Genomic DNA, 20,742 nt, shown 5'->3' on the forward strand with positions numbered 1-20,742 from the left:
GAAAAATAAATGCAGGGTTCCTTTCCTATGCGATTTGGTGTCCCAGTCATCAGGGGGCATGTTTACAAGCTCTTCCCCCCAAACCCCGAGCATGAGGAAGGAACTTTTACAAAAAAAAATAAATAGAAAGCAGAGAGTCTCCCCTAATCACATGACCCCAGGAGCTGGGGCTTTAAGAACAACCTCAAATAGCTTGAGACTTGCCGTAACAGCATGAGAGTTGGCAACACCGCATGTGCCGTCAGTCCCAAGTTCCCAGCTCCTCCACACCACAGTGTAATGATGTCAGGGCCAGAACCCCTTGAGAGCTGCGCAAAGCGACTAGCCTTTCTGACCACCCATGGGCCAAAGAACGTGGATTCAGAATTAAAAGCAGGGAAAGCTCTCAGTGGGCTCGGTGGGTTTCCATTCCTTGAGCAGCATGAGCAAATCAACTCTGGGGACTGCAGTTTATTCGCCCTTTCCCATCCCTGGAGCATCAGGGAGGGGTTAGGAATAAACATGAGGCCAGATTTTAGAGAGGAAATATGGTTCAGTGCTTAGGCTGCTAACAAGATTCAAGGGACCTAGAATAATGGGGCCTACAAGCTTCTGTGCAAGCGAGGAAGGGGCTAATGGGCTACTGAAGGCCCAGCTCGCCCAAAGGAAGACACCTGGGGCTGGAAACGGGATTCCAGGGAGCGGCTGGAAAAGAAGAGCCCAGCTCAGTTGCAAGGGGACAGGCAAAGAGAGCAGGCGCGTAGGTTGCACCCTGTGAAAGATAAAGGTGATAAGTCCAGGGGTGGGTCCCTAGCAGATCTCCCTAGAGGAAAGGGAAGTGTTTATGGCTATGTTGCTTAAGACTTGCTTTGACCCAAGGGCCTGGAAGGGGTAGATCTGTAGGTGACTAAGCTGGGAGCCTAAGTCGCTGCCCCCCAGAAAAATGTTGGAGAATGGCGGGAGCAGCAGACGAGTAGATAAGGAAACTGAGGCTTCTGCCCCGCACCGTGCTGGAAGGGGGTGATCTGCTGGGGGGGGGGTGCAGTTCTCTACAGTTGGGGGGGGGCATTTGATCATTCAGAGATTCCACGCACACACTGGCATGCCAATCATTTGGCCCACCGCCACGAACGAAACAACCCTTTCTAGGCTAAAAGAATTTTTCCCACCTAGTTCGAAACTTGCTGCGTTGTCTCTTCTCCATGTTGCTTGGATACGTACGTTTCCCTCCGGGAGAAAGCCCCTCCGTATTTATTTGACAGCCCGCGGCCCCCCGCCTTCATAACAACACCGTCAGCTGGAGTATTTCTGCCTCCTTGCTCAAGAACGCTTGTGCCACAGAGCTCTCTCAGGTTCGGGCGGGGTTTGCATAGACCGCTCTTCCTGTTTGCGTGTGTGTGTGTGTGTGTGGTGGTGTTGTGTCTGTCGCTTGTTGCGGTTCCAGGATTCCGTACTGTGTAATTTGCCATCGGTCAGAACGCCTGCCAATGTAAATCAGATGTAGGAGCTGCTCATCTTACCCTCCTTTTGCACGTGCCATTACCCCATGAGTGCAGGTGTACAACTGCCCCCTTGTGGGAGCAAGCGCGACGGTTCTGGGCACCCAGAACCCTAAACAAACGTAGCAGTGAGGGGAAAAAATGACACCTGCGCAACAGCTGTGCTCCCTGGGTGTCATCTCGGCGATGGTGCCTCGCGGCACCGGAGACGCTCCGGTGAGCGCTCCCAGAGCCCGGGCAGCTATGGGACGATGTGCTGGCACCTGCTGGGGCTCATTCCACGCCAGCCAAAGCAACACGATCCTGGGTGAAATAAGTGAGTCAAGGCAGCTGGGCATGCAACCTTCAGCTTTGAGGGTAAGCTCTGTGGGGCAGGAACCCCGATTTGGCGTTTGTACAGCATCCAGCACAGCGAGCCCATAACGAGCCATAGACACTACAGTGAGACCAATATAGACTAATAATTGGCTTGTGCATGACCCCCACATTTTTACTGAGTTCAGTTTTTCCACATTTAATCACAGGGCTGTAATTCAGCCTCCTAAGCCAGTTGTGTGTGAAGCTAATAAATTAACTGACGTAATCACTTGGTACCGGGCCTGGCATGGGAATCCCACTAATGAGCCTCAGGCATGTGCTGAGGCGGTACCTGGGAGACTGGCGCAAGAAGGAAATGATGGTAACAGCGAAGCACCACTCCCCGCCATGTTTCTGGGCGAGTGTTCGCAGTGGAGCCTTTGCTAAATGCTCACCAGAAAGAATATGAAGAGAACGCGACAGTTTCAGGGCTCAGCACGTAAATGCTGGGAAATGGTAATGGCAGACCTGCAGGGATCACCTTAACTCTGCCCCTGTGTGTATGTGCCTAATGGCACGATCGCTCTCAATTTTTCACACACACGAACACCACAATTTTACCTCGCACTTTTCAGCCATGGATCGCAAAGGAGGTCAGAATCATTGCCCCCATGTTTCAGCTGGGGAAACTGAGGCACAGAGGTGCCTTGCCTAAGGCCATTTAGCAGCAGCGCTGGGACTCAAATTTAGCTCCGAGTCCCAGCACACTAGACGCTCGGCCACAAGACCTCTCTGCAATGTAATGTATCATTTCTTCTGGGGTGGCAGCCTTCTGCACGTCCCCAGTAGGCCCTGGCTATTAACCAACACGCACGCACGTGTTTGTCTTTCGTCTGCACAGTGGCCTATGCATGGGAATGTGCACAATGAGGCTCTCCAGTAGGAGGCAGATGCAAAATCATGTAAAAACTTTTTTGGACGTGACTTTTTGCTGCCGTTTGTGATGCCACAGACTGGGGCCTAAGGGTCAGCCTGGCACTTGGCTGGGGTGACCCGCATAATTTATTGAATTGAACGAAAAGAGCCCAAGCGTAGGCCAGATACACCCGTTACGCATCCTTCCTCCTACAGACGTCTGGGCAGGGAGGGCAGACGCGTCTTTATTGCTACGTAGCTAGGACCACTCATGGGGATGGCTCGTGAGCAACTCTCTCCAAAGAAGTGGCAATACAAATGTTTATAATGCATCCCATCACCCCGGAGTGTGTTTTCTTCCACTGTGGGTTGCTCCTCTTTTTCAATGAGAAGCCCTTGGCCTTTTCCATGCTGAAGCATGTTCGTTGTGGTGATCTCAGTATTTTATACCTGGCATTTACAGTCGGGCCAGTGATGACTCTCCAAGTGCTGTGTAAAGGTGACTGAGAGGAGGCTCTGGCTCTTGGGAGGAAGACCGGCCTTGTGGCCAAGACATGGGCTGGGAAGCTCTGTTACCACACAGACAACTTGCTTAACCCCTGAGTTTCCCCAGCTTCTTGTGCAAACGTGTCTCCCAGGAGTGTTGTGAAGCTTAGTTCAAGGGCTGGAAAGCACGCCGAGCTCTTCAGGAAAGAGGAGCCCACTGGTACCATGACACACTGCGGGAACTGTAAGAGTCCGTGGCAGTTCTCTTGTGCAAGATGGGATTACACAGGCCTTGCTCCTCAAAAGGTGCCCCATGGAAATCTTTGGGCGTGAGGTGCCTAAATCTCTTTGACAACTTGGGTCCTAATTCCCATTGCCTTTCAGTGCCTACCTGCCATGTGCACCGTTGAAAATCTCTCCCTAAAAATACAACAGGAATCAAGTAGAGAATAAAGGCCCAACAGTGATCAAGTAGAGAATAAAGTCCCAGTGACAGACTGCAGTGGAGTGGGAATGCTGTAATACGCAGAAATCAGATTTGACACCATTGAAAACTAGACACATTCGCCATGTAATATTTTATTTCGGGCGCGAGGGCTCTCTCAGCAGTTAGACAGATTATTGATTCCTATGTTAGGCTGGCAAAAAATGCACTTTTCCATCGGGTTCAAGGTGCGTGTGCAAAAATCCATCCATGGCCACCCACCTCCACCAGGCAAACCCCTTGGGGAAGCAACCCTGCATTGTGACCTACAGACAATGCGGGAGATTTCCTACAGCACAGCTGGGTTGAGATGCCCAACCCCCATCGACTTGCAGTCAGAGTTGGGTGCCTTACCCTGAAAGCCCATTAATTACATCAGTGTGAGAGGAGAACCGAGCCCTAGCAAACTCTCCCCCAGAAGCACGCCACACACATTGGGCAGGAGGGGTGACAGCACCCCCCAGGCCTTGTTACCTAAGATGCATATAACCCACACATGCCTACTCCACAGTGTTTGCCTGGATACACAGATACAAAGGTCAGAAGGGACCATTATGATCATCTAGTCTGACCTCCTGCACAACACAGGCCACAGAATCTCACCCACCCACTCCTGCGATAAACCTCTCACCTATGTCTGAGCTATTGAAGTCCTCAAATCATGGTTTAAAGACTTCAAGGAGCAGAGACTCCTCCAGCAAGTGACTCGTGCCCCATGCTACAGAGGAAGGCAAGCTCTTTGCCTGATCCAGTCTGGACCCGCCAGAGATGCTCATGGGCCTGTCCTGCATTCTGAAGAAAATAAAACCTTTACCGTTGCCCAATCTCTCCTCTGCCCTTGTGGTTTCACTTGGCAGCTGCCTGATGTGACTGGAGCCCTGGGAGAGGTGGATACCAGGCTCTTCCCTGCCCTTCCTCTAGGCTGTGATGTGGATAGAGATGTAACAGGAGCATGAAATAGACTAGGTCCATGATCCCCCATCAGAGAAGGCTGCAGCCCTTGCTGGCTTATAACACTCTCTGTCTTTTCCAGTGACGTTTATACTGAAGGGGTGATCTACCTGGGAGCCCAGGGGTATGCATATGCTACAAGACTGGTGTTTAATGCTGCTGGGAACCAGGCAGAGCTGGACCCGAGAGATCCAGAAGGGAATGTGCAGAGAGAAACCGAGCTGCTGCCGTGGTCTTAGCGAACAACAGACTCCATGCCGGCAGCTCCCGGTTCAGAGTGTCTGGGTGTACGTGTGTGAATTTCTCTACATTTCTTGTGATTATACACGGCCACGTGTAGCAAAGCAGGAGCATCAGACAAATGCGATGCCTCCACCTCCCCTCTGGGAGTGCGATGCCGGGTTCTTGACTCACAGGGCAGAGACCGTCCCAGCTGTGACCAGAGAAAGCAGGAGATTCAGTCTGCGCTGTTGCGGCTGGTGCTGAACGGCAACATGGTGCTGTCAGAGCTATTCGGTGAGGGGTAGGACTTCAACTTTCTGACCTGCAGCACCATTGTCCAGTACCAGAGGAAGATGAGGAAGCCTGCAAGAGAAGGGAGAAATGGGTGAGCGCTCACTGGGCAGGGGCAATGCAGAGAGCAGGACAATGGGTCACCTGACTGCAGGGGGAGGCTGGCCCCCTGCCTGAGCATCCTATCACTCCTGCCCTTTAACTATACGGCAGAAGAACTGAGCTAGCGGGGTCTCGGATCCATCACTGTACCAACGTAGCAGAGCACTGTCTCGAACCTTAGCTGGTGGCACCCTCGTGTGGCCACTGGGTGCTATCGCACAGAAAATCCCAGGGCCCTGCAGGAGAGATCCCTACACACAGCGAGGCACGCTCTAGTACGGAGGGGAGCCTCTCCCCCATGGTGAGGAATAGGGCACAGGGTTGTGTCAGAGCCTCATCAGCTGCTCCTCAGAGAGACTCCAGACGCCTGCGCCATTTACCCCCGAAACTCGGGGTGACGGCACGTCGCCGGGAGAGGGCGAGATGGGGAGAGTGCGCCCGGCCCTGCGCGCTCACCTTGCAAAGTGTTGATGATGGTGAAGAGGTAGATGACGACGAGCTGGAACGATCCCGAGGAAAAGGAGAAGAACGCCAGTGCCCAGGGGATGCCCAGCACGAGGCTCAGCCCCAGGAGCACCAGGGTGTGCTTAAGCTTGTGGCCTCTCTTCCTCTGCCTGCGGATCTCCCACACCATGGCTCCCAGCATCACCAAGTTGAAGAGGAACACCAGGTTGAAGATGCCCAGGTTGACTATGTTATGGATCAGGGGGGCTGTGATCCAGCATCTGGAGGGAGGAGAAAGGCAGATAGTTCAGGTCCATAATCCTCTAGGTTAAAAGGGGCTGAAGGTCTGATCGGAGAGCTCGGGGGGACCCACTGGCACATTCGGCCTCCAGCCCAGAGTTAAACATGGAGGCCGGTCTCCCAGCTGATGTAAAGCTGTACAGCTCCACTGAAATCACGAGGGCTTTGCTGATTTATGCCAGCTGGGGATCTGGATGGACTGAGCGGCGGGAGGAAGAAAAGGTTTCGGGAAAACCCCAGCAGAGGGGATGTAATCTGTTGGTATGATCCAGGGTCCACGCTGTGTGAAACTGACTCATGGGAGGAGGCACGGCTAGCCATGGTATAACCAGAACATGGTGACGCCATTCCAATTACTCACATGGTTGCATTGGTGGATTTCTCAAGGGATTCAAATACTTCAATGTGGAATGGTCCATAATTTGTCTGATCCGCCAGGAAGATCACACCCACGATAAAGATGGGAAGCCCTGGATGCAGAGAACAGCATTAAGTAGTTTCCCTCGCCCCAATTCCTCTCTTTGCAGGTCCCTGAAAAAGGAGCTCATCCTTTCTACTCCTAAGGAATTGACCATGTTGTTCTCCCATACCCTTTGTCACCCTAGCGGTGGACTGAGGACAGTGCATTGAACAGGGATGGCTGGGTACAGCTTTGGGTCCTCATGTCCACACTGCTCATAGGTTCATTGGTGTTGAGGCCAGAAGGGACCACTGTGATCATCTATGACAGGTTTCAGAGTAGCAGCCATGTTAGTCTGTATCTGCAAAAAGAACAGGAGGACTTATGGCACCTTAGAGACCAACAAATTTATCTGAGCATAAGCCTTCGTGAGCTACAACTCACTTCATCGGATGCATAGAATGGAACTCCCAGTCTCGATTCAAATCCAAGTTAATAGTATCTAGGGTGGCAATTTTGCAACAGAAAAGCTTCAAAAACAGACTCCAGTGAGAAACTGCTGAGCTTGAATTAATAGGCAAACTAGATACCATTAACTTGGGTGTGAAGAGAGCCTGGAAGTGGCTGGGTCATGATTATCATGCACATTGTGTAGAGAGTTGTCACTTTGGATGGGCTATTACCAGCAGGAGAGTGAGTTTGTGTGTGGGGGGGTGGAGGGTGAGAAAACCTGGATTTGTGCTGGAAATGGCCCAACTTGATGATCACTTTAGATAAGCTATTACCAGCAGGACAGTGGGGTGGGAGGAGGTATTGTTTTATGATCTCTGTGTGTATATAAAGTCTGCTGCAGTTTCCACGGTATGCATCCGATGAAGTGAGCTGTAGCTCACGAAAGCTCATGCTCAAATAAATTGGTTAGTCTCTAAGGTGCCACAAGTACTCCTTTTCTTTTTGCGAATACAGACTAACACGGCTGTTACTCTGAAACCTGTCATATTGAATCTATTTCCCCATGTTAAGTATCCTCTCACCTTCTTGTCAACTGTCTAAATGGGCCATCCTGATTATCACTACAAAAGTTTTTTTCTCCTGCTGATAATAGCTCATCTTAACTAATTAGCCTCTCACAGTTTGTATGGTAACTTCCAACTTATCTGTATGTGTGTTGTGACGGGGCAAGGCCAGATGGCTATAGAAAAGTAGTGGGAGATAGATATATTAGCTCCAGGCTAAACAAATCCCTGAGCTGCTCCAGGTCAATTAAGACACCTGGGGCCAATTAAGAACTTTCCAGAAGGCAGGGAGAAGGCTAGGTTGATTGGGACATCTGAAGCCAATCAGGGGCTGGCTGAAACTAGTTAAAAGCCTCCCAGCCAGTCAGGTGGGTGTGCATGTCAGGAGCTGTGGGAGGAAGCTGCGCTGTTGGAGAGGCTGAGCAGTACACACCATATCAGGCACAAGGAAGGAGGCCCTGAGGTAAGGGTGAAGTGGAGTTTGAGGAAGTGAGGGCTGCTGTGGGGAAGGAGCCCAGGGAATTGTACATGCCATGTTTCTAAAAGCTACCATAGCTGATACTATTAGGGTCCCTGGGCTGGAGCCCGGAGTAGAGGGTGGGCCTGGGCTCCCCCCCCACCCACACCTTTGCCCCCTGATTAATCACTGAGACTGGGAGACAACAGAGACTGTGCAAGGAAGGATAACTTCTCCTCACCTCCCTTGCTGGCTTATGATGAAAATGGCGCAGTAGACTGTGACCCTTGTCTCTAGAGAAAGAAGGGTTACGTGGAGGGTCACAGTGAGCCTCTGAGGCTAGCGAAATCCGCCAGGAAACGCGGAACCCACAGAGGCAAGGACAGAGCTTTGTCACAGTGTGTATGTATGTGTGTGTATATCAATCTCTTACTATGTGTTGCATTCTATGCATCCGATGAAGTGAGCTGTAGATGACGAAAGCTTATGCTCTAATAAATTTGTTAGTCTCTAAGGTGCCACAAGTCCTCCTGTTCTTTTTGAGATCATCTAGTGTGACTTGCTGCACAGCACAGGCCAGAGACGTTCACCCAGTGCCTCCTGCCCATAACTGGTGTTTGAGTGACCGTGTATTTTTTACGGAGACAGCCAGTCTTGACTTAAAAGCGTTAGTGATGGAGATACCATTGCCGCCCATGCTTTAGGCACAATTCTGAACAGTGAGGGGACTGATCTCTACCCTGAATTTCTCTACCTTTAGTTTCCAGACATTGGTTCGTCTTACGCCTTTGCCTGCTAGATTAAACAGCCTCTGCCCTCAGAAATCTCTTCCACGTGTCGGTACTTATGGACGGTGAGCAAATCATCCTCTTATCCTTGTGAGAGGAAAGTCTTCTAGGGGCGCAGAGGCCTGGAGTTCTCAGGGCCATCTGGGCCTCCTTTCATACTCACCCCAGCCCACCGCGCAGAGCTTGAGAATGAAGTGCTCCACATAGGTGTTGAAGACCTCCACCACCAGCCTGTAGAGATTGTAGCCCTCAATGCCCATCCAGGTCAGGCAGCACAGCAGAGATAGGTGCAGGAACATGCCGCCGGCTTTGCAGGCTGCCTCGCTGCCGATGGAGGCCAAGTGCTCAGTGATGAGGAAGCTCACATCCAGCAGGAAGATGGCCCCCAGCAGGTTCATGTGAATGTAGACGTTTATGGTGCCGTCTCTGTGCTTCCTCCTGGGAAAGGGAGAGGAAGAGATTTCACTCCTGATCGTGTCTGGGAGTCCCAGACCCAGCATCCACAAAAGCCCACGATGGGGTCCCAGTGCTTTGATTCAAGCAGTTCACGCTAACCAGAGACACACAAGAGATCTGTGTCTTAACAACAGGAGATCGTGAGCCCAGTGCCTATTCCACATGGCCATAGCCAGCTGATGGCTGAGATGGGTGAACTTACTGAGCCACCGGTAACTGCAACAGGTGAGCGATCCTGGTCCCCTTGTTCCACTGGGAAGCTACATCTCATCTGGCCTTTGAACCATGTGTGTAGGCGACAGGTTTGGCCATTGCATACAGCCTAATTTCTCAAAGGAAGCCTCTTGTAGTCTGCGTCAGCCCCTTGTTAACACACTGCTAAAGATCTGTGCATGCCCATGCTCGCTGCATTAGTGCTAAAGACCAAGATGGCGGTCAAGATTATTAAAAATGATAGGTGGTTCTGGGGGCCCATCTGGAGACCTTATAAAGGGGTCTGGTTTCTAGGGGGGGAGAGGGGGGTGCTCAGCACTTCCTGAATATCAGGCCCCTTTCAGGTGTCTCATGGTGGACCCTCAAAATCACAAGTCCCTTTAGAAAAATCTTGGCCAATCTGTGTGTAATGGCAGCCAAGGGGGATGCTGCTTGCATGGGGAAGCAAACTGGTCAGCATGAGCACGAGTTACAGGCTGCTAGCTAATCCCCTGCCCCGAACCATAGTACTGTACCTGGAGCAGCAGAAGAGGATGATGGTGAAGAGGGAAGCCACAGCTGAGATAATGCAGCCAATGTAGGTGATAATCGTCAGGTACTTCTTGTGGATGTAATCTATGCCCGGAGAGGACATCTGAGAATGGAGAGGACAGGGGAGGTGTTAGAGCCACGCTGGGCAAGAGCTGAGAGCTTTACCCATCACCACAGAGACCATGCAGTGAGGATGCAGAGAGCTCGAGTGGGAGCTGGTACCCACCATCAGCACAGCAAAATAGGTGAGGTGGTTGCAACGGCAGACCGTCTGGTTATTACCCGTCTCTGTTTCACAGCCATCACTTTTCCAGCTGCCGTGGCCATCTGCAAAGAGAAAAGCAGTGTTTCCTGTTGTGGGTGGGACTGTCACACACTCAGCCCAAGTCAATGTTCACAGAAAGTCTTTGACCCACGGTGTCTGCAAGCAGGTGAGAGAATGAGAGAGTGCTTTGCAATGGGGCCCAGTGACTTCCTTACAGACCACATGGCAGCACTGCTATACTGGGGACTCCTAGCACCCGAAATCACCCCGACCCATATCTGCGTGGGGAGCAGAGCCTGGGACAGATTCTTTGGGATATCCGTGGGGGAACTGCCTGAGATCTAGCCATGCATAGAGATCTAGGGGCTGTATCCCTGGCATTAGAGGACTGGCAGGATTTACAGATGAGGGGAGGCGGTCAAAGCAAGCTCCATTGAGGCTGAAAAGGAGAAGTCACAGGGAGCTGGGATGAGTGACACAGATTGGAGAAGGACAGAGTGAAAACTGATCATCTTCCACTGATGGAAAAGGGATGGATGTGTATCCAGCCACTGACCATGCGCTGGGCCATGGTCCATGGTAAACGGGAGTCTTTTCATCCACTCCAGTGGGAGCTGGACGTGGCCAAGAGTTTGTCTCTACAAGAGTTAAAATATCAAGGACAATCCAGTCCCATATGTCAGGTTGTAAAGTGATTGATGCTCAGTCCCTTCCTTGGGCAGCTAGGCTAGGGGTCTGGTTCCCACCTGCCCCGCACCTTGAGTCCTCACACCTGTGCAGAGCCAGCATAAAGGTGCTGTCAAATTGGGAGGGTAGCACTGCACTCCCCCACTGCACAGGTGTAAGTGACCTGGGGGAGACCCAGGGCCCTGCAAAACAGCCTGCTCTCTCTGAGATACTCACGGCTGGAGTCCACGTCCCAGAACACGCACCGTGGAGTCACGTTCCTCTGAAAGGACAAGAACATGGGTGGTGATGCAGGACCCTCTCTGGGTTATTCACGGGGCAGGCAAGTTTGGCTGAGGGGCAGATCAAGGGAAAGATGGGGCAGGAGGAGAAAAGAAACTCTGGCCCTTGTCATGTGACTGGAGCCAAGAAACAAAGATCATTCTCTCCCCAGCACTCCAGGGCGTCACCTCCTTTTTCAACAGGGAGGCTGCTCCCAGCAACAGGGAAAGATCAAGGACACCGGTTGTGTCGCCTGGAAGTGGCTAGTTGTCCTGAGTTACGTTTTTTGGAAGGGCATCCCCTAGAGAGGATGGGGCGACAGAGACGAGGCAGAAGCTGAGCTGGCAGAAGTCCCAGCTTCCGCCCCCTCCTCCCCAGTCTGGACAGACTGATTTGAATGAGGCCGTTTCTCACACCTACCGGTAGCTGGTCATGAAAGAATTTGAGGACCACGTCCTGGGGGAGGCCTGATACGGGGGTGTTCCCCACAGTGATGCCAATCACCTTTTCACCGAGCACCCTGCTGCCGTTCTGGTCCTGAAAGAGATGGAAAGACCGTGATGCCAGCGTGGGAGAGTGACAGCTGCCGGAAACCACGCTGCTATAAAACCCCTGGAGATCTCCGAGCCAGAGAGCTTCCTTGTCACCTTCCTCAGCAGACAATACAAACCCAAAGAGGGTCTGCGCACACAAGCGACAGGAGCCGCCGCAGCCTTTCCTCAGGTTGTGCCTTGTCGCTGTCACAGTCCTCTGCGGGAGGGCATCAGGGCACCAGGTGGCCTCCTATGTACCGTGGCAAAGGCCAGATCACAACCGCCAATGGTCCAGCTGCTCCGGTGTCTTGACGCTGAGAGGAGCTGCAGTCCGATACTTCAGGGGAAGGTGCCACCTTCCATACTGCCCCTAGCTGTACAATACCCTGCCGGGGGCAGGGGGCATTTCTTCCGGAGCCCAGCCAGGGACTGGTTTGAGCTGCAGTCACTAGGCACAAAGGGAGATCGCAACGGGCAGAGCTTTGGCAGGAACCTGAATTTTGGGACCCTCCTAGCACTGTCCCGGTGCGTGTCTATGATGGGTCCGCAGCGTTTCCCAGCTGGGGGTGTGGGGGAGAGGGGACTGTGAGTACGCTGGCCTGGCTCCTCTGGAAATGGGAGCTTGGCTAAAGGCACCCAGCAAAAATAACCTCTGGGGTCTCATCCTACTCAATCTGTTCACACAGGACACTGGGCCACCGGGTACAGTTCAGATAGGCAGCATCAGCTCAGGGGAGCCTCTGGGCTGGGAGAGCAGGGGGTGCTGAGAGTCGCGGAGGGGCACTGGCAGGGCTGGCATAGCAGGGGGTGCTGAGAGTCGGGGCAGGGGCATTGGCAGGGCTGGGCATGGGGTCAGGGCTGGCATAGCAGGGGGTGCTGAGAGTCGGGGGGAGGGGCATTGGCAGGGCAGGGGGCCAGAGCTGGCATAGCAGGGGGTGCTGTGAGTTGGGGTGGAGGGTGATTGGCAGGGCTGGGCATGGGCTCAGGTCTGGCATAGTAGGGGGTGCTGTGAGTCGGGGGAGAGGGGCACTGGCAGGGCTGGCATAGTAGGGGGTGCTGTGAGTCGGGGGAGAGGGGCACTGGCAGGTCTGGCATAGTAGGGGGTGCTGTGAGTCGGGGGGGAGGGGCATTGGCAGGGCTGGCACAGCAGGGGGTGCTGTGAGTCGGGGGGCAGGGGCATTGGCAGGGCAGGGGGCCAGGCTGGCATAGCAGGGGGTGCTGTGGGTCGGGGGGAGGGGCATTGGCAGGGCAGGGGGCCAGGGCTGGCAAAGCAGCGGGTGCTGTGGGTCGGGGGTCAGAGCTGGATACCAGCCCAAACTTGGCTGAGCAGGAGGTTGCACGGCAGGCCAGGTTTCACGATGTTTGGCAGACCGAGGGAGCAGGGCAGGACCGGCAGCGGGGATGCTCTCAAGAGGCCCTGGCAGAGTTGTGGGCAGCACGTATCCTCGGCATTCGTAGCAGCTGCTCCCAACCAAACTTGGCCCAGTGCTGCCCAGCACTATTAGCCCCTCGCTTACTACACCCGCGCACCAAATTCATTCCCATCCCTGAGCCTGGTCGTTACCTGGAAAAGGGCCTGGCTGTTGATATCCATCAGGAGCACTCGACTCTCAGTGTTCTTCTTCCTGCCCTTCGCCTGTGCAAAGAGGATCCTCGGCAGATTCACCGCAAACCCATGGACCTCTCTGCCCACCTGCAAAACAAAGCCCAGTAGAGCCCTCAAAGAGTGGCCGGAGGATGCGGCGAGTTCGGGGAAGACGCTAGGGAAAGCCTCGGGCTCTGGCTACACACGCACCAGAATATCCACTGGGGTAAATCGGCATCAACAGAGCTAGGCTGATTTACCCCAGCTGAGGATCTGACTGCCGTCTAGCCCAGGCCAGGGACCCATATGCATCACTGCTCTGGTTTCTAGTGTGGACAGCACCGGGCTGGGTATTAAAGGGACGCCAGCAACTCAAGTTAAGAACGTTTCTATTCCAGTAGTTTTGCCGGGTTGGCTGCTCCCTCTCTTCAGCAGCAGCACTGAGATGAAGCCTCACCCCCTCGACGCTCCTCCCTGGGCTCGAAAGGCGGGGTCCTCTACCTACCCTGCCTCCCGCTGTTCCCCAGCCTCATGCCAGAAGGGCGGAGCCGGGCTCCCCATGCAGGAGTCTCAAGGAAAGGAGGTTCCCTCCTGGCTGCCCTCACAAGGGCGCGAGCCTGCCAGCGAGCTCTCCTGGGGAGTGAGGGCAGGGGGCTCCTCTGATCACCCTCAGGAGATGGGAAGTGCGACTAGTCAGAGCCTGGGACTCCACCAAGTGCTGACTAAGGCACCAAGGGAAGAAAGTGAAACCAGAGCGACAAGGAGATTTCCCTTGCAATCGGTACAAAGAACAGAAGTCTGATTTTTTCGGGGTGAGGGCATCCCTTTAACTACACGCTGTAACCAGACACGTCCCAGGTTACCCTGGTTATGGGAAGGAGTCAGGTCCCCTCTACGTTGCAAACCGTAATGCTGCAAAGACCAACCCAGGACCATGACCTGAAAAGATTCCACGGAGAACAAGGCACAACCTGGAAACATGCCAAGTGCATCAAGAGGTTCTGCAAACGCTCTGGTTGGTCTGGGGTCCCTGCTCTAGGCCCTGCAGGTCATTTCAATCTGTCACCGGAGGGCTGGGCCATTAAGAGGAGCAGGACCCAGCCTGTGACTGATCAGCTCGGGATGAGGCGATTACAGAAGCCAGCAGGCAGGCCAGCTGGGTATGGAGCCATCAGGAAGAGCTGCAAGCAGCAGATCAACTCCTGTGGGAAGCCCAGAAGCAGGGCATGACTTTCAGGTAAGAGACCCGTAGGGAACAGACACCCCCTGGATTTGGGGGAAGGGATGGCTGGCATGGAACCTGTACTGTCTGTTCTTATGTAAAATAAAGCTCAAGCCCTTCGGGGCTTCAGCTGGTCAGTGGCAGGCATCAGGGAGGGAGGGTTCCCCTTGCCACCAGGTCATTTTTTTGTCTGCTTCCTCTGAAGCCTCAGGGATGGAGGTGGGACATTGAATGGGGGTGGCCGGTGAGCTGAGGTGATCCTGAGCGTCCTCTCTCTCGGGTGCTGGGCTGGCTGGTTCTTGCTCACATGCTCAGGGTCTAACTGATCACTGCCATACGGGGCTTTGAGGAGGAACTGTCCCCCAGCTCAGATGGGCAGTGACCTGGAGAGTTTTTCACCTTCCTCTGCAGCATGGGGCGCAGGTCGCTTGCCAGGATCATTTGAAGGTCTCTCTCTTCATCATTTCCCCACTGTCCCCAGGCATTCGTGCACCTTGGTCCCTGCTGTTCTCTGCCTGTCGCACACAATAGGCTAGTCTCCTTTAGGCTGTAATACTTGGGTCTTGTTCCAGTTGTTGGGTTTAGTGTGTAGGTGTTGGTGGCCTATACTGTACAGGAGGTCAGACTAGATGATCTGGTGGTCCCTTCTGGCCTTGAACTTTATTGTCATGACTTTGTGACTATGGGAAAAAGAGCCTGGACCCCTGGCACACCTGCACTCACCTCCAGTTCAGACACGAAGGGCAGATCCTGAGAGGCTTTGCTGGGTCCTATCTTCAAAACAGTTGCACGCACCATACTCGTCCCAAAAGTCTCGCTCTCCCCTTCAAACACCACCTGTTCCAGGTCCGATTCCAAATGCAAAAGTCTCCTTTTGGGGAAGAAGGAACAGAGCATGGAACTAGAGAGGGTAGGAGGGAAGAGAGCCTCAAAGCAGGGGCTGTACCATCAGCAAGTGACAGAAGGAGAGTTTTGAGGACCCACTGCTGCGATTGGGAGGCCCTACATCTGACCCACCTCTCCCGAAAACCATAGCTCCCCAGACGGATCCTCGGGTATGTGAGGCTGTACAGACAGTGATGGCAAGCGCCTGATCTGGGAGAGGAGGAGATGGACATAGTTTATATACTGTACTCACTCATATGGTGCTCTGGCATTGGTCTGTCTTCCAGTGGGTTTATTGGGATTCTTCATGAAGTTTGCTAAATTCCTTAATTGTTCTTCAATTGCATGCACCTTGCTGATGTCTTCAGCAGTCGATGTGGAAAGAAAAGAGAATGCGGTGATTAATTCGGTGAAGAGGGGACAATGCTGGTTTCTGCAGCATCCCTCCCCCCGTCAGCGAGTGCTTTATACGGTGTTCTTAGGCAACTGTATTACTAATTGGTTGGCAATCATGGGTCTGATGAGGACTGGTCTGAATTCAATGGAGCCACTCCTGATTTACATCAGCATGAGTGAGTGGCAAGCCAAACGCAGAGTGTTTGCAATGGCTATGCCTGGGTAGGTCTGAATGGCCAAGCAGAGCACGGGTACGACTTAAAGCATTTGGGGCCAGACTTTCAAAGTTATTAAGCACCTCAGCGGATTCTCAAAAGCCCCTCTCGGCATCTTCTGGTGCCTAAATACCTTTACAAACCTGGCCTTTTGAGCCGAGTCGCAGGGGCTAGCCATGCAAAAGGAAGAATTCACATGAGCCTCTTGCATCCACCAGGACTCATGAGAGGGGAGACAGCCCATGGTGGTGCATTTCTTGCCTATCTCATTCCTCTGGACTTCAGTTGCACAGGAGATGGGCTTGCTGAAGTTTGCAGAGGGCTCCTGAACAGCCAACTGGCTGCACCAAATTGTAAGGAATGGGCTAGCTGAGGGTAATAGCAGGTAATGGATACTTTGACAATAGCTTTGCCCCATTGTCTGGCAGGCCATTAGGTTACAGCAGCTCCAGCATAGGAATGACATGAGTTTGCACCTATCTGCACAGGCCGAGAACCTCAAGGTGCAATCTCGAGCATGTATGCTCCTGCTCTCCCGCCTCTTACTCTGTATGTCTCTAACCAGAATGCAGCTGAGGTCACTCCAGTACCCATGTGCAGCCATGGACACTGCAGGTCCTAGCACCCAGAGCTCCATCTTGATCTCAGTGGTCTCCAACCGTGCAGATGTTCTACAGGATGGAGTGTTGCTGGTGTCATGATGGATCCCTATAAGGCCCCCCATACAGCTGTGACCTGAGGACCCCGGCACTGCTGAAGGCAGCACAACTGACCATTAAAGGTGGGACACTGTGACTAGATGAGGGATTATCCGGTGAAATGCAGGACCTTTGCAGCTACGTCTTCAAAAGTGGTCACTTATTTTGTGTGCTTACGCAGAGAAACTTTGGGCTGGATTTCCAGAGGTGCTGAGAACCCACAACTCCGGTTCTCGTCAGTGGGAGAGGTGGGATTTCGACACCGTGGGGAAATCGGCCCCAGAGCGCTGCATGGGGGTGCCCAAAAAACGAGGAACACAAAACTAGTGGCCGTTTTTGAAAAACGATGGAATTAGCGACTGGTGGAGAAGCCAACTGCCCTGCTCTACCTCCTAACGGTGCCTCAGCGGTTTCCCCAGAACCTTCCCATCCATGGGTGGGCAGACAGAGCCAGCCCCGCTTAGCTTCCAAGACTGAACATGCTCAGAGGCTGCAAGCTCTCTAACCCATTCAACATGTTGATTCAACTGTACCACGGATGGAGAAGTAGTAAACAGCAGCGCTGCTGAGGGAGGTGTTCTGCAGGCCTTTGCCGTAGGCGTAGGACACGTTGGAAAGCACAGGGACCCCACTTTTATTCTGCGGTGCGCTTGGGTTTGAAAAGTCGAAGGAAGGGTTCGCCTCGGCACTCAGCGTGTAGTTGTTTCTGCCGTACGTGAGGTTGAAAATCCTGTCCCTTTGGTACCAGTAGAGGCAGAAGCGGTAGTTCCCCAAGTTGTCCGGTAACGTGTAGTTGTCAAGGTTTGGGAATGGCGCAGCTATTTGCAGCGTCTCAGCACTGTTCTCGATGGTGATGATGTTCTCTGGCCGCATCTGATAAATGATACGGCTTTTCTTCGTTTGCCTTCTTTCGCCACAGAATCGGAAATCTTCGGCATGGCGGCTGCTTCCGTTGACCCCTGCGTTACACAAAACCCGCCCGGTAAGGTGTAGCTCAGCCTGAGGGGCTCCGTACGCCAGGAGTTCCCCAGGTTACTCATCCCCGTTGGTGACCCCACACAACACAGCTGTCTACTATTTATTACATGGATCACAGGAAGGCTCAGGGGCTCCATTGTGATAGGTGCTGCATGTCTACAAGAGACAGAGAGAGCTCCTCCTCTGAAAATCTTGGGAGCCATGTAAGAACCCATTAACATAGAGACTGAGTGCCTCCCAGTCTTTCCTGTCGTCAGCCACACACTCCCCTGTGAGGCAGGGCAGGCCTGTTATCCCCATGGTATGGACGGGGAAGTGAGGCCCAGAGAGACTAAGTGACTGCCCATGGTCACCCAGGGAGGTGGTTGCAGAGCAAGCATGTGAACCCAGCTCTCCTGAGGCTCAGGCCCGGCCCATCCTTCCTCTGAATGGACTCTAACTTCACCCGGGTGAGCTGATCAGATAAGAGGAACATAGACGATAATAACGCATTCTCCATGTCCATCCAGTCTTGTTCCTGCCCTGATTCATCTACATGCCTCTAGCCTGTCCTGGAAGGAGAGGGGAATTCCATCTTGGAACACAATGACGGTCTCTCTGTCTTTCAGGAAACTTAATTACAGGGAAAGTCCCTCTGTACCTCCTGCCCCCACCTCACTCCACCCATACTGGCATGACTGCTTCCTCCTAACAGGTACTATCCTGGCACTGGTGGTGGGGAGAAGGTTGATAATGCTACATCCCTGCCACCTCGGCTGTTGTAAGCCATATAGACCAGTGTAGAGGTGAGGAAATAACCAGGTAGCATATTACCTTGCAACAGGAGAAGCAGAGCCAGAAGGAGGCGATCCATCGTGGGCGGCTTTCCCAGCTCTTGATGTTCCTCAGTGATAGACTTTGACCCTGAGGGACAGAAGCACACAATGGCAGAGTGAGTTTGTCTAGAGAACTGCAGGAATTTTTCACAGCTCAGGGCCTGGAACAGACTGAAAAGCCTGCAGTTCTTTCTGCATCAGCATGGGCTGAGTTGAGCTACCGCGCTAGGTGTGGGATACCTGAAAATGCCAGGAATTGTGTTCTTGTGAGTACCAGAGAGAAGAAAAAATGGTAGCTCTATCCATGCAAGAAGGCTAGACACAACTGTTCTATTGTCATCTGCCATTCGGGCAGTGGCGGGCAACCCGTGGCCCATCAGGTTAATCCGCTGGCGGGCCGCAAGACAGTTTATTTACATCGACTGTCCGCAGGCATGGCCGCCCACAGCTCCCAGTGGCCATGGTTCACCATTCCTGGCCAATGGGCGCTGCGGCAAGCAGTGCGGGCCACAGGTTGCCCACCACTGCACTAGGGGGAGTGATGGATTGCTATAGCCAAGTGAAATTTTATGGGGCCAGTGGAAGAGTTTCATAGAGGGAGGGAAATGAAAGAGATGCTGATCCTTGGAGGAGGCTGGATTAGCCCTGTGATTCGCTGCTCTCCCATTCCCTCCCAGGAATCCAAAGCAGGGAGCTTTTAAAATAACTATTAAACAAAATTCCTCTGCCTGTTTCATTTAAAATATTGCCCAGTGTTGGGGTGTATAAACCCCACACAGGCTCACAAAGGGTTAAGGGGATCCGGAGATCCTAATTAGCCCACCTAGTTGCACCTGGAGGGTCTGTCAGGCTCAATTCAGGATCAGACCCAGCTGGGAAGGAGCTGGATGGTTTCTATACAGGAAGGAGTTCAGAGCCGTAGAAGGTGATGATTCTGCATCCTCTTCTCCTGAGGAGAAGGCCCAGGGGAGACAGAGGGTGGAAATTTTCTCCTGCATGGAGAGGCTGAAGAAGTATCCATAAGGGAAAGAAGAGAGGAACAAGCTGAAGGAGCCAAGATTAGCATCTGCGGTGGGTTCCTAGGGAGCGAGACACGACACGGGAGAAATGGCCCTGTGGGTTGGTGCCCTGAAAATAGGATGGAGGACAAAGGGGAATCAGAATAGATCGTGGAATCTCAAACCCGTAGCAGCAGGAGCAAGCTAGTGGTGGTTTTGTTTGAGGTTACTTGGTGAAGAGACTGGAACTGAAGTAAGACCCCAGATTTCTTGGTTTGCTACCTGCGTCTTAGTACGGGTGAAGGGCATTATTTAGGACACTGATGAACCAGAAAGGTTGAAGCTCCAGAGGGACCTGGCTGGAGGGTCAAGTACCCTCCCACACAAAATGGGTGACCGCAGCAGAAGGGGCTGCTCTGGGATAGTGTATGATGGCAATGCCATGAGAGGTGCTCCTGCACCGTAAGACTCTTGAATTCCCCTATTTTAAACAGAGTTAATAGTAACAAAACCGAACAGAAGCCAGTGTGATGTCCAGTCACATTTAGATTTATTTTCTCTTGGGTTTTATTTTCTCTCTTTACAGCCTTTGGGAATGCCCATGACACCCCTCTGCTGCTGTAAGTCGGAGCACCGCTGAAAGCAGTGGAACTATGCTGATTTACCCCAGCTGAAGATCTGGCCCTATGTGATCAGCCACTTTGGGTTCAGTGACACCAACTGTATTAAGGGAGGAAAAAGTGAGAGACTCGGTGCATCACCACCAGCACAGCCGATGCAGAGGACACGGAGAGCGAGGGAATATTTCTGCTGCACTTAGGCAATGCTCCATTTGTTAGTGCTAATAGGAAGTGCTGGATTGAGAGCCCTGGGGGGGTCTAGTCCTCAGTTTATTGCAGAACAGGTGCCTCGTTGCTGAATCAACAGGACTACCCCACGGGCAAGGGGGGTAGCGTGGTCCCCAGCGTCCAGTCAACCCTTGTCATCTCTTCTGAAAAGTCTGCCAGTCCGGTACCAAACCCCCTGGAACTGTGCTAGGTCTGCCCAATTCATTTCACATTGGCCACCAAGTGGACACCAGCTGGTAACAACTGCTGACCCCGACTGACCTGGGCTGCATTGCGAATCGGTGACCAAGGGCTTGATTCTCATTTATACACCACCCTGGCAATCACGTTACATCTACACCAACACCAGCTTTAAGGACCCATTAAACAACGAGAGTGGGGTAAAGGGGCTGAGGCCTGGTCTACAGGAGAATATTCTCCTTGTAATAACCTTGCGCAGTGGTGTGGGGGTTTTTTTATGCCAGCAAAAGCACTTAGTATAAGTGCAGCTACACCAGCAAAAAATTCTTCTTGCTTATTTCACCT

General features: G+C 52.9%; 1 protein-coding gene across 2 annotated transcripts in view; it reads right to left on the reverse strand.

The window, feature by feature from the left end:
* Window positions 1-3,739: 3,739 nt before the first annotated feature.
* The window catches only part of ADGRG1 (adhesion G protein-coupled receptor G1), a 39,351-nt gene continuing 22,348 nt past the window's right edge, over window positions 3,740-20,742 (reverse strand). The window contains exons 1-14 of one of the 2 annotated variants that reach the window (XM_075118322.1): window positions 19,195-19,338; window positions 18,370-18,459; window positions 17,112-17,537; window positions 15,523-15,631; window positions 15,108-15,255; window positions 13,142-13,270; window positions 11,465-11,581; window positions 11,000-11,045; window positions 10,058-10,158; window positions 9,816-9,934; window positions 8,795-9,069; window positions 6,332-6,440; window positions 5,683-5,951; window positions 3,740-5,196 (exon numbers count right to left, since the gene is read on the reverse strand). In XM_075118322.1, the coding sequence (XP_074974423.1) occupies window positions 5,069-5,196; window positions 5,683-5,951; window positions 6,332-6,440; window positions 8,795-9,069; window positions 9,816-9,934; window positions 10,058-10,158; window positions 11,000-11,045; window positions 11,465-11,581; window positions 13,142-13,270; window positions 15,108-15,255; window positions 15,523-15,631; window positions 17,112-17,537; window positions 18,370-18,409 (2,016 nt within the window). In that variant the 5' untranslated portion in view covers window positions 18,410-18,459; window positions 19,195-19,338 and the 3' untranslated portion in view covers window positions 3,740-5,068. Of the gene's footprint in view, window positions 5,197-5,682; window positions 5,952-6,331; window positions 6,441-8,794; window positions 9,070-9,815; window positions 9,935-10,057; window positions 10,159-10,999; window positions 11,046-11,464; window positions 11,582-13,141; window positions 13,271-15,107; window positions 15,256-15,522; window positions 15,632-17,111; window positions 17,538-18,369; window positions 18,460-19,194; window positions 19,339-20,742 lie in introns of those variants that run through there. The other variant, XM_075118321.1, reaches the window with a different exon arrangement.

The sequence above is a fragment of the Caretta caretta genome, chromosome 12 (assembly GCF_965140235.1).
Source record: "Caretta caretta isolate rCarCar2 chromosome 12, rCarCar1.hap1, whole genome shotgun sequence".
NCBI classification, from domain to species: Eukaryota; Metazoa; Chordata; order Testudines; family Cheloniidae; genus Caretta; species Caretta caretta.